General features: G+C 42.9%; 1 protein-coding gene across 2 annotated transcripts in view; it reads right to left on the bottom strand.

The window, feature by feature from the left end:
- Positions 1 to 6,766: 6,766 nt before the first annotated feature.
- FGD5 (FYVE, RhoGEF and PH domain containing 5) overlaps positions 6,767 to 12,809 on the bottom strand; it is a 91,323-nt gene continuing 85,280 nt past the window's right edge. Inside the window, exons 19-21 of one of the 2 annotated variants that reach the window (XM_075183684.1) lie at positions 11,121 to 11,249; positions 10,201 to 10,355; positions 6,767 to 7,855 (exon numbers count right to left, since the gene is read on the bottom strand). In XM_075183684.1, coding sequence (XP_075039785.1) covers positions 7,819 to 7,855; positions 10,201 to 10,355; positions 11,121 to 11,249 — 321 coding nt within the window. In that variant the 3' untranslated portion in view covers positions 6,767 to 7,818. The remainder of the gene's footprint in view (positions 7,856 to 10,200; positions 10,356 to 11,120; positions 11,250 to 12,809) is intronic. The other variant, XM_075183685.1, reaches the window with a different exon arrangement.

The following is a 12,809-nucleotide window of genomic DNA, read 5'->3' as shown; positions in this document are numbered from 1 at the left end:
AGTAATAATGCTCATCTATTACCATGGTAATGGTTTTTGTGCACGGTCTGCATTGTGGGTGGGGCTAACTGGGTCATCCTGTCCCGCCTCTTGCTATAATAGAAATTGGTATTGTATAGCAGGGTGGTGGGGCTTAATGACATTATTATTGTGGCCATGTGCCCAAGGCATGGCAAACTTTGGAGATCTCCCGGAGGGGTGATCTCTAAAGTTGGCAAGTATGAGTTAGGTCAAAGGAAACTGGACCTGGGGGCAATAAATGATAGCAACATGAAGGTGGAGAGTAGAGTGATGGTGATTATTACTATGGAATTGGGACAGAAGGGAGGGTTCCCAGGGTATGACTCGGAAGGGGCAGAATGGAGACAGTCATCCTTGCCAACTCAAACCCCTCCTCCGGTTATTACCTGGAGAGGTGAAGTACAAGTGCGTCATGGAGAGTCCCATGGCAGCCAATGCACTAGAAGAATGCCCTGCTTGTCTGGCTGACCTTCACAGCTTTCGGGAGTCTCGCTGGACTTTTTAGGTATGGAGATAGAATGCCTGGATCACACCTTGTCGGGTCTGCTGGTCTTGATGTGTGTCTGAAGGAGAGCCCCACATAGGAGAGGTTGGAAATATGAGGTGGAAGGAGGAACATGAGCAGATGGTAGAGCTTGCACTGGGCCTGTGGTTTGGTGAAACGCTGCCTGTGCGCTATTACGGTAATAGTGTGCGTTATTACTGTTAATACGGTAATCTTTAACGCTGGTTTTTGCTCGGAGCTGCGAGCAAAACTCAGGGTTAAAATTTACCGTATTAACGGTAATAGATTTAGCGCCGCGTTACTTGCGGCAGAATTGAATTCCCCCTTTTTATTTGTGAGAATAAGAACGTGGGAGGTAATTGAAATTGCACATTGTGAGAGTAGGGGGGACCCTTACCCAGCACTGGCTCCTGTACAGTGCCCGTTATCCGCTCACGTTCTGCACACAAGTCCAATTCTTGCCGTCTGTTCATATTCTCTTTGATTACTTCCCATTTATTACGTATTTGTCTCAGGGCTTCTAGATTACTCAGATTTTCACAGAATTTTACAGCTGTTACCGGCTCTTAGACACATCCTGTTGGTAATTTTCTTCCTTCTAAGTCTAACATTAAATATTTATTTAACATTTATTTTTTTTATGCATTAAATCTTTAGACTCTTAAGGGCTTAATGTATTGAATTGTGAAGTCCTGCAGGGCGCTGGTTCTATACCAATAAATTATTTTTAAACATTTTATTAACGCACATTTTAGATGCCTTTTTAGTGGTGCGTTTCTCACGTGTAACACTTTTAACCATGTAATCTATTGTACTAGTCCTACATTAACACCTGAGATATAGGTTGTGGTTTATTATAAAACTTTAAATGCTACGTTGACCTTTAGGAGCACAGTGGTGGGATCGGCTCCATTTACTCTTGTTTAACTTGTGTCTAACCCAGGTTTCGTGCATCGATGTGTAAAAGTGTATATGTGTGATCAAGTCGTTTAGTTTCTCTAGGTCGACTTATTTAGAAAGTTCTCATCAGCGCCTCAGTCCCCAAACTGAAACGAAACGTTTTTGGTAACTAGAAGCGTCTCGTCTTCCAGCCCTCTGATCACTATTTTGCCATAGTCCGTTTCCTGTGTATCCGCCTGTATTCAGGACGTTGGCGCTGTCTGCACAAACTCCGTCTGTTTCGTTTTGTAACTGATAGCGGCTTTTAGTGCTGATTCCAGCCTGCTCCATATTTGTCCTTCATTCTATACATTGCTTCCTGTATTTGGCAGATTTTTAACTCCCCAGGCGTCCTGTACGGCTGTTTATAAGTAACCGATCGAGTCTTCCTCTTTTTACTACTTGAACTCGTCGGGCGTTTTGTTTGTTTTGTTTTTTAATGTGCTTATCTTTATGCCAGAAACGGGGTCACCCAGCCAGAGCGTCTAGTGGGGCGTGTGGAGGATATCGTGTATTGAATGGCTGACTTGTATCCACCAGCTTTCCAGTAGTCTTGTACTAAACTGGCAAAATAATTAGTGGAGTGACAATAAGGGTTATGGACCAAACCTAGCAGAGATACCAGAGTCCTGATCGGTTTTTCTACTCACCTAGACCGTGGTTTATTAAACACCATTAACTTTTTGAATAATCAAATAAATATGGATTATATATATCTAGGACTAGATTTACTAAGCTGCGGGTTTGAAAAAGTGGGGATGTTGCCTATAGCAACCAATCAGATTTTAGCTTTCATTTATTCAGTACCTTCTACAAAATGACAGCTAGAATCTGATTGGTTGCTAAAGGCAACATCCCCACCTTTCAAACCCGCAGCTTAGTAAATCTAGACCAGGCCTGTCCAACCTGCGGCCCTCCAGATGTTGTGAAACTACAAGTCCCAGCATGCCCTTCCAGCTAGCAACAAATTGTCTACTGGCAAAGCATGCTGGGACTTGTAGTTTCACAACACCTGGAGGGCCGCAGGTTGGACAGGCCTGATCTAGACCCTAGTATCATTAAAAAACTCAATTTGTTTGTAATGCCCTTCATCAATTTAAATGCAAATTTTCACTCCGATAGCAATGTAAACTATTGATCAAAATGACTTTGAGTGCATAGGTTTTCTCAGTCTTTAATACATAACACCCCTCCAGGTTGGATATGTGCTTGTAAAGGATAATAGGAAAGACGAATTTGACACAAGCTTAAAATCCTTAACAAAAAACGAAGGGACCATAATTTATCAAGTTTGGAATAAAAACGTTGGCATTGACAAGACGTTGTAATTCGATAATTAAAAGTAGCATTTGGCACCCCAGTAAAGGTGTCACATCTGTGAAAGTTCAAATCTCTGCAATTTAGGGAATATTGGTCAGACTGGTAAAAAATAAAAATGAAAGCTTGTCAAGTTGAAGACAAAATACTTTTTGAGAAACACAGGACCCAGCTCCAATGACAAACTGTATAAGGTGCAACTTTACTAAATTGCTCATTCAGTCTTTGACCTAAAGGCCTCAATAGAAAACTTAGACTTTAGTCCATTTATAATGGTCTGTTGCTCCCCCCTCATGTTTAATTATGTAATCTGTTCCTTTTTCAGTATCAACTTTATGCTGACGACATTCAACTCTACATCTCTTCTCCTGATTTTTCCCCCACCCTCCTCTATCGTGTAACTGACTGACTGCCTCTCAGCCATCTCCTCCTGGATGTCCTCGCGCTTTCTCAAAATTAACATCTCTAAAACTGAACTCATTGTCTTTCCTCCCCCCAGACTCCCCTCCCACCACGACCACTCTATCGTTGTTGTTAACAATACCACCATCTCCTCTGTCGCCCAACTCCGCTGCCTGGGCGTTACCCTAGACTCCTCTCTCTCTTTTGCCCCCCACATTCAATCCCTTGCCCAAGCTTGTCGCTTCCAACTACGCAATATTGCCCGCATCCGGCCCTTCCTCTCTCAGGATGCCACCAAAACTATCATCCATACACTCATCATCTCCCGCCTCGATCATTGCAACCTCCTCCTTACCAGCCTCCCCCTCTCCCATCTTGCCCCCTTCCGCTCTATACTCAATGTGGCTGAAAGACTCGTCTACCTCTCACGCCGCTCCTCCTCTGCCTCCCCTCTCTGCATTGCCTTACACTGGCTCCCCTTCCCCTATGGAATCATTTTCAAACTCCTCACCACCACTTACAAGGCTCTCTCTGTCTACTGACCCTTATATCTCTAATCTCTCCATTCACACTCCTGCCCGCTCCCTGCGCTCGGCCAATGACCGTCACCTCTCCTCCACTCTGATCACCTCTTCCCACTCCAGAATCCAAGACTTTTTGCAGGCGGCCCCCCTTCACTGGAACGACCTCCCTCTCTCCATCCGTCTCTCTCCCAATCTGTGCTCCTTCAAACGGGCACTTAAAACTCACCTGTTCCTCAAAGCCTACCAACCATCCACTTAACCACCTCGTCTCCTCCGCTTGTTCTCCCCTCTCTTCCCCCATGCTTCAACTGGCTCCCTTTGTGCCTGATTTTTGTTTACCCCCCCCCCCCCCCTTAGGATGTAAGCTCGTATGAGCAGGGCCCCCTCCCCTCCTGTCTCCACACCTGTTCTACTGCTCCTTTAGTGCATCTGCCTGCCTGGAGTTGATGAAGTATTGGTATTTTTGTTTATTGTTCAGTACTTTCACCCTGTATAGTCTACTGCGCTGTGTAAATCTTGTAGCGCCTAACAACTAAAGGATAATAATAACCTGATGAGGTGACCGTACCACCAGATACAGATTAACCTTCCTGGAAAATGCTCCTGTAGAGTTTATACCACGGCTGTACGTACAGCTTGTGATTCTTGCATTTACCTCCCTCATAGACCTGTGCATGTGGCTCTTTCACTGTTGAGCACCAGTAGAGATCCGGAAATCAATTCCTTGCATCATGACTGGAGCCTCGGTATAGGCTTACGGACCTACTCTCCTGGCGTGTAGCGTCGTTAAGCTCCGTCCCGCCACGCAAGTGCTGGGAAAACCGACAGTGAATAACAGGAGGTTTTCCCTGTTGGCATCTCCCAGAGAAGTATGGCTTTGGCACACAAAGATCCATATTTGGCACAGAAAGAAAGATGGGGAAACATGAATTTGCTGTGATATATTTTAGCATCCATGAGTGTGACTATCCCAGTGAGCTTCCACGTAACATCCTGCGACACCTCAAGCTGGGTACACCCTACAGGTTTTTCAACCAACTATCGTGCCATTGAGGCAATTAACAACTCTTCGGTCTGGCATCACATTAGTGTGTACACTTCCACGATCATGTTTTATGGGGCCAAAACACATTGCATCTGTTCAGTTGATTTTTATAGACTGACTAAAAATCACGGTCAACAATGTTTGGTAAATGTGGAAGTGAGTACGCACTCACGGCCAGCAGCGTAGGCAGATATCTGTAGTGTGTGCAGAGCCGTGATGTTTTCAGCAGATGGTTATGAGAGATGAAGATCGCAGATCATGTCGGTGTGTACACATGAAATCAGCAGGGTCATCGGGACTTTCAGTCATTGGTAAAATCGTTACAGAAATTGCTTCTGCGGTCATTTTCTGTAGTGTAGCTTAATGCCGGGGAATCTGCCACCTTCCAGCACGGTTGGCTCTGAATGATCACAAGATTAATCACTGTAGTCCCCCAAAATACAACTGTACACTGCTAGATAAGCCAAATTGAAAGTCTTGACATACCACCCAGTCCTATATATTGTTTAAAAATGAAAAAACAAAATGCACCAAATATAGAATATTTTCAGTAAATAACCCGCCAGCTCTTTATATCTCCCCTGGAACCGGCTTCATGCAGAGAGGTGGAAAGGTGAATTCGGAATAAGCTATGAACGGCTATAATACACACGGGTCCGTTTACATAGCTGTCAGGAGAGAATTTTGTTTTATCCATTAATTGTTCTTATTACAGAGATAAGTAGCTTGTTTTCCGTTGGTTCTCAATTGTACTTATCACGCCATAAATGTAATATTTCCTTTTTCTGACGCTCTGCAGTACCATTAGCAATCAGGTCCTATCTGTGACATTGTATTGATGCAACTGGATGAAATGACTGTTTCCGGTGGTTAGAATTACCCAGAAAACCTTCCGGCACCCCCACCTGGCTTAATTCTCATGTGCTACGCTGGTCGCCATTGCCGTCTCAGCCCTAGGGCCGTGGGGTTTGATTCCATGATGTGTGTGGAGATTGTATGTTCTCCCCATGTTTGCTTAGGTTTCTTCCCGGTGCTCTGGTTTCCTCCCACACTCCCAAAGCATTCCGATAGGTTAACCAGCTTTGTGTTTGTGCGTTACCGAATTTAGTCTGTGAGCGCCAATGAGGCAGGGACTGATTGATTAAAACCTAGGTAAAGTGCTGCATAATTTGTAATATGATGACTGTATCCCTGGTCCCCAATGTCTGCTGCTGAGGGCAGGTAAGGGGTCGTATTTCTGTATAGTCTCAATGACCGCTATGGCACGTTAAACAACAAATACATGATTAATCTAGCGTTTGCATGTATCACGGATTCTCCAGTTTTAATAATTTGTTTTTAATTCCTTTCCTACACAAACACACACTAATAATCTTTAGCACACAATACTTATCTCCCCATCGTTCATAGTCCTGCTGCGCACAGTCGTAGTATAGATGTAGATAGGGGTACTGTGGCACAGTGGTTAGCATTGCTGTCTCACAGCGCTGTGATCATGGGTTTAATTCCGACCGAGCAGTGTCTATGTAGTGTTTGTATGTTCTCTCCGCGCTGGCGTGGGTTTCCTTCCACGCTCCAAAATTGCTGGTAGGTTAGTTACAAACAAAAATCGCCTCTATTGTGTAGTTCAGCATTTAGATCAGGCCTGTCCAACCTGCGGCCCTCCAGGTGTTGTGAAACTACAAGCCCCAGCATGCTTTGCCAGTAGACAACCTGTTGATAGCTGTAAGAGCATGCTGGGACTTGTAGTTTCACAACATCTGGAGGGCCGCAGGTTGGACAGGCCTGATTTAGATTGTAAGCTCCAGGGACTAATGTAAAGGATTCCCTAAATTATTCAATGTATTAAAAAGAAAGTTTGTTTTTTGGACTTGTAGATCACCTGTCTGAAAAATAAAATCTCCGTAATCTCATTTCTAGAACAAACAACGTCTTTATAATGACAACACTGTTAAACATAGATATTTATACACATAATTATTACAGATTCTCGTTAAGAGGTGAACCTGGCTGTTATTTTTTACTTTTAAATAGGTCGGAAAGAACCAACGTGTGTATTTAAGGCTTTTGTCTCATATACAATAATAAGTTTCTCTGTAAACGACGCCATTTCAAAAGAGCTGATAATTAGCAGAGTTTGCTAAAAAACGGTTTTATATTGGCAAATGGAGGGCGTTGCAATACGCATATCCCTTGTCGGTGGGCACGGAGGACAAAGGGGTCCTGTAAGTTTGCAGCAACTGTAATCTATGAGGTTTCAGTGTTCTGAAGCAGCGAGGAGGCATCACGTGGTTCATCGACGATAGCCGAACCGCCGGTCGTAGTGTGAACAGAAGTAGTCAAATCCAGTATTCGATAATTCCAACAGGAGAGAAGCCCTTGAGAATACAGTATAAAAACTGAATGGACAAAGATGAGGTTCACTTGTTTGTTTTCGTTTTCACTAGAGGTTAATCAGTTTACTGAGAGGGGAACGCCGACCGTCAAAAGCAACGCTATTCTCCAGACATATGTTCGCTGCCCTTAGATATGACAACAGATCTGTGTGGATACAACTGTACAGTATTCAGTGCACAGACCTGCGGTATCCAAGGGCAACAAGAATTAGTTTGCCGGGACAATGGAATTATCGGAAGGTGGAGTACCCCTTTAATCCACAGCCGCCACCTCCTTTTACTTGTACTATAGATAAGGATGACATATAGTATAAAATTACCTGCTAAATTAGTCATTAGAACATTGTAAACAGGAATATATTTGGGGAAAGATTGTCTCTATGTAAAAACGGAACCTTTCACCATATAAAAGGCCAAAATGTTTCAAGGAAGCGCGTGACTGCCAGTCCCACCCTGTATAATACATCCCACCCTGTATAATACATCCCACCAGCTGCTGTATAAAATTGAGGGGAAAAAAGCCATCCGATAAAAGAGTAAGACGTAGAGACGGAGGCTTCAGACAGCTGGTCCTCTGTTCCTGCAAATAGTTCTGTTCTGAAGCTCAGGGGTCGGAATTTACATTCTGTTAATGTTCATTGGGTCGGTGGGCTTTGTCGTGAGCAAATGCTATAAAACCGACGCTTCTTTTATGGCTTCAACCCACCTGCAAGAGACAAGGGAGACGGATTAGTTTTATTTGGTATTTCATACAATTGGTCGCCTGCTGTAGATTCTGAGTTGGGTTTGCTGGTTACATATAGTGCTGCAATTCATATAATGCAAAAATAAACTAGTTTTATGTGTTCATTAAGTGCCTTGTAAATGTGTCCAACTTTGTGTTAAGTGAATACATTCATCTTTAAACGGTCTTCACTGTGTATGAATCGGACATGAGAAACAGAAAAGTGCGGCCTGGAGATTGGACGCTTGATGTAAACAAATAATGAACACAGGTGGATGAGTGATAAAGAAATGTTGCAATGGATGGACATATAAGTATAGCATAGAATGCACACACACGGCTGGATACCTGGGCTTACCCGTAGTCGCTGACTATTAAGCCCTGCTGGAGGTAACTGATTCTGACTAGGACGTGACTGAACAAACTCTTCTGTAAATACTGCAGGGGTCACTGAGCCAAATTCCTGCATTTATGGGACGGACTGAAATGTTAGAAATGATGCACAATTTTATAGGGTATCTGCTGTAACCTGCGTGTAACACTCACTCTAACAACAGGTGTCAGGATTAATGCACACATCTGTTCTTGCACGACTAGCAGTGTGATACGAGGGACAGAGCGAAACGCAGGAACAGTCGGCATTTGTCTAACCCGCAGATTGCAGACAGAAGAACTGGAATCACCGATCTTGGTGTCTGCAGTATTTTTATACCAGGTCACCCCTGTTGTCTTAGTGCCGTGTGTGGCTGGTCCTACGGGGATCTACTGTTTACAGGTCCTGTGATCTGTCTATAGCGATTAATCGCACACATCAACGTTATATAACTAATTCTCTGCTTTTCCTTGCAAACTGCAGTCAGTGAGGTCACTTTCCTACACAAGGTGACTCATCCGTAGACGTACAGAGAAGAGTATTACTAGGACATGTGTGTGTTAACGGAGCTAATACAGTCATGTGACAAATATAGAACACACTCTTTCAAATCTGTGTTTTTACATAATGTCATTAATAATCATCTAGTCCTCTCCAAGTCCTAAAATAAATCTGATAAATCGCATGTGAGAAATCACCCATAACAGATTTTACTTGGTCATTATTATGTATTCGTCACAAAATAAGTTAGAATTAAGAGGCCGGACGTGAAAATGTAAGTGCACCCTGGTTGCTTCTATATAAAGGACATCATTTGTGTCAATCAAGTTCACTTTATCACCAGGAAGAGCTGCAACTTGTACAGAAACGTAGAACATTCTGCAACTTGGAATGGGGAGGTCAGGTCTATGGTAACCAAGGAGAAGAGACATCTGTAATGATCTCAGATTAGTGTTGGTTCCTGCTCGTCGGTCTGGAGATGTCCATTATTCTACAGTGAGTAAGATTATTTCTAAGTGGAGAACAGTGAAGACTGCTCTCGGCAGATACACAAAAGGTCCAAAACTTACATCCAGGAATCTACAGGTTTAATGGTAAATGTTCAGGACTCTACCAGAAAATGACAGAACAAGAACGTCTGTCATGGAAGTATAGGAGGATATTATAGGCCATTTCTCTGGCTCAGGTTTGCAAATTTACATCTGAATGGAACATATGGCTGCTGGAACATTGTCCTTTATGGAGACCAAGACCAAAGTGGACTTGTTAGGTCTTAAAGAACAGTGAAAACCAAGATGACACTAAACCAGCCATCAGGAATAGTGGCCGGGGACTGTTTTGCAGCCACAGAACCTGAACGCTCCACAACTATTAAGTATCAGTAACGTCTCTTTATAGCAGAGTATTCTGGAGGGAAATGTGAGGTCACCTGTCTAATGACTGAGGCTTGGCTGAAATGGCGGTAAGCCTAGGTCCAGAAAATCTACAACCCAATGGCTAAAAAAATAATACAATTGCTGTTTTGGAATGGCCAAATACCTAACTCAAATCCTAATGAATGGAGATGCTTTGGCGGGACGTCAGCACAGCTGGAGAGCGATGACCTCAAATACCACAAAGCAGCGCTATAAAGGGGAGTGAGCCAAAAATCCCAAAATAAGATATAAGAGACTTATAATCTCATCCCAAAAACAGTTATTTCGTTGGACCGACATGGGGTGTGCTTACTTTCCACACATAGCTTCTTCGTGCTGGCTTATTTTATGATGAATAAATCTGTTATGTGCTGTCACTCAGGATTCAATTTAGGACTTGGTGAGGACTGGATGATTTGTTACAGGTCATTGATGTAAGAAAACACGTTTTCTATGTCACATGACTGTCAGGATAGACGTAATAAAGCAGGTGGACAGCAGGGGACAGTAGAGAGCAGGGCGGAGGGAGAGGTAAGTACCTGATGGCTGAATTGGTATCTGCTGCTTTGAAGCTATAAAACAAGGTTTGCTTGTGGTAAAGCTGAAACACTGTGCCTAGTTTGGGGTTCAGGTCCCAGTTCTCAGGCACAATGCGGAAACCTAATAGGGGTAAACTTTCTGTGGCAATTTTGTCCTGAAAAGAATAAAGGAAAAAAAATGTGAATAAATCTGAACTTTTAACAGTTAAACTAACACTTTGCTGATCTCTCTCTCCGGCCGCCACAGACTCAACGAGACAGATGTCGGTGAAGAAAATCAAACCGTGGATAAAACCGGGACAAACCACATGGAAATAAATAAAATGTTGTCTATGATTAAAAATAAAAACGGGGGATTAAATGTTTTTAATCTGCAGATGACTTTAATTAAATTGTATAATCCCATCTGCAACTTCTGCTAAACACATTGGCTTCCTTCTGTGTATTTCATCAATGATTTTATATCATTTCAGCAGAGTATTTCTGTTTCAGTTACACTTGAACGGGACACGGAACTTTTCTGTAACTAATATGCGGCATCTAATAGGTGGAGCTGAGCTATGTCGTATTCAAGGGCAGTTACATTAAACAAGTTTGCCAGCTTGTTGATAAAAGGTTCAGCATTTTAGGGAAGCCCAATAGACGGAATTGTTTATTTTTGCTGCCCTTGGATACGACACAGCTCTGCTCTCTGCATTGGATACAACTGTAGTCACAGACAAGAGTTCTTGTGTAGGATTCAAGGCCTATAAAAGTAAACAATACTGACTGGATGATATAAACACTTAGTAAAAGTTGCAGTATGGGACGCAGAAATCAGTAAGTTAAAGTAGTCTGTCCCTTGTCACGTTATGGACAGTCTGGGAGATCCACGGACTTCCCTAGTCTGAGTATACTGTCTGTGCCGGCGGTATGCTCACCTCACACGCTGTATACGTGTACAGGACTTTGCCTTTAATAACGAACCAGCGTTTCTTCCAGTACTTTTTTCCCTTTTTGCACCGATGTAAATAACCACTAATTGAGGCGCTTTCTCCGGATGCTGCGGCCTGCGGGGGAAACAGACGTTACCGAGTGTTCTAATCTGCGGGAGAAATAATCCACTTTAGGTTGTATCACACAGGAAGTCACCGTTTTACTGAAAGAGTAGTGGAAGCATTGAGCAAACTCCCAGCACATGAAGAAAATAACAGCAATAATGACATTTATGGGCCTATTTATGAACCTCCAAAGAGGTTTTCGGGAGATTGCCGCATTATATGGTGACTGTACTATTATATGGTGACTGTACTATTATACGGTGACTGTACTATTATACAGTGACTGTACTATTATACGGTGACTGTACTAAGATATATTATACAGTGACTACTATTATACGGTGACTGTACTAAGATATATTATACAGTGACTACTATTATATGGTGACTGTACTACGCAAATTATACGGTGACTGTACTACACACATTTTACGGTGACTGTACCATTATACAGTGACTGTACTACACACATACGGTGACTGTACTACATACATTATACGGTGACTGTACTACACACATACGGTGACCGTACTACACACATTATACAGTGACTGTACTACACACATATGGTGACTGTACTATTATACAGTGACTGTACTACACACATACGGTGACTGTACTATTATACAGTGACTGTAATACACACATTATACGGTGACTGTACTACACACATACGGTGACTGTACGATTATACAGTGACTGTACTACACACATACGGTGACTGTAATATTATACGGTGACTGTAGATATCATCTTCCTGCTTATTTCCAGGCTGTCGCTGCCTCCGCTCCCAGATCTTGCAGCCACCAGTACAATAACAGACACCGAGTGTGTGCAGAATATAATCTCTGCTATGAGACGTGACATATGTTCTACTTGGAAATGCACAGGCGTGTAATTACTTATCACCCCGGCGTACAATTAGATATATATTCCTCCTGTTTGCTGCTATGAATATGCTAATTTGGAGATGTAGTCTCTTACCAAGGGCACAATTTATGTAACTGCTAATCAAGGCTCATGTTAGCAGATATAAATAATAACTTGCTGCCCCCTACTGGGCGGACGAGGGAATGCGCTGTACTTGTAGGTTGAAACGACCTCTATTTATCAGCACCGTTTGTTAATAATAGAACTTAGATTTTATCTGTAGAGCACCACAGGCTGAGACAGTTATAATGCAGCGTGTTCCTTAAAGACACAATAACCTTAATAATGTGTTTGCTTGCTTAGAACTAGTAGAGGGAATGAACACAGTAGATATTGGTTTATGTAATTTTTGTGCAGACGATGAGCAAATGTAAGGGATTGTGACACTGCCTCCTCTCTGCCGTTCGCTCACCCCCCCCCATCCCTGGCTGATCAATGACCACGCCCCTTATAGGCCACGCCCACAACCCAGTGTATCATAATACTTGCAAGAGAGTCAGAAACAATGGCTCTCTAGTGGATAGTGACATCTCTCAGGAGACATTACTTCCAATATTCCAAATACAAAATGGGAAAACTGGATCTGTGTAGACCTTGCCTTGTGAAGCACCTAACCACGCCCACAAAGGGGTGTGGCTA

The sequence above is a fragment of the Mixophyes fleayi genome, chromosome 8 (assembly GCF_038048845.1).
Source record: "Mixophyes fleayi isolate aMixFle1 chromosome 8, aMixFle1.hap1, whole genome shotgun sequence".
NCBI classification, from domain to species: domain Eukaryota; kingdom Metazoa; phylum Chordata; class Amphibia; order Anura; family Limnodynastidae; genus Mixophyes; species Mixophyes fleayi.
This window is presented reverse-complemented; position numbering and strand designations above follow the sequence as displayed.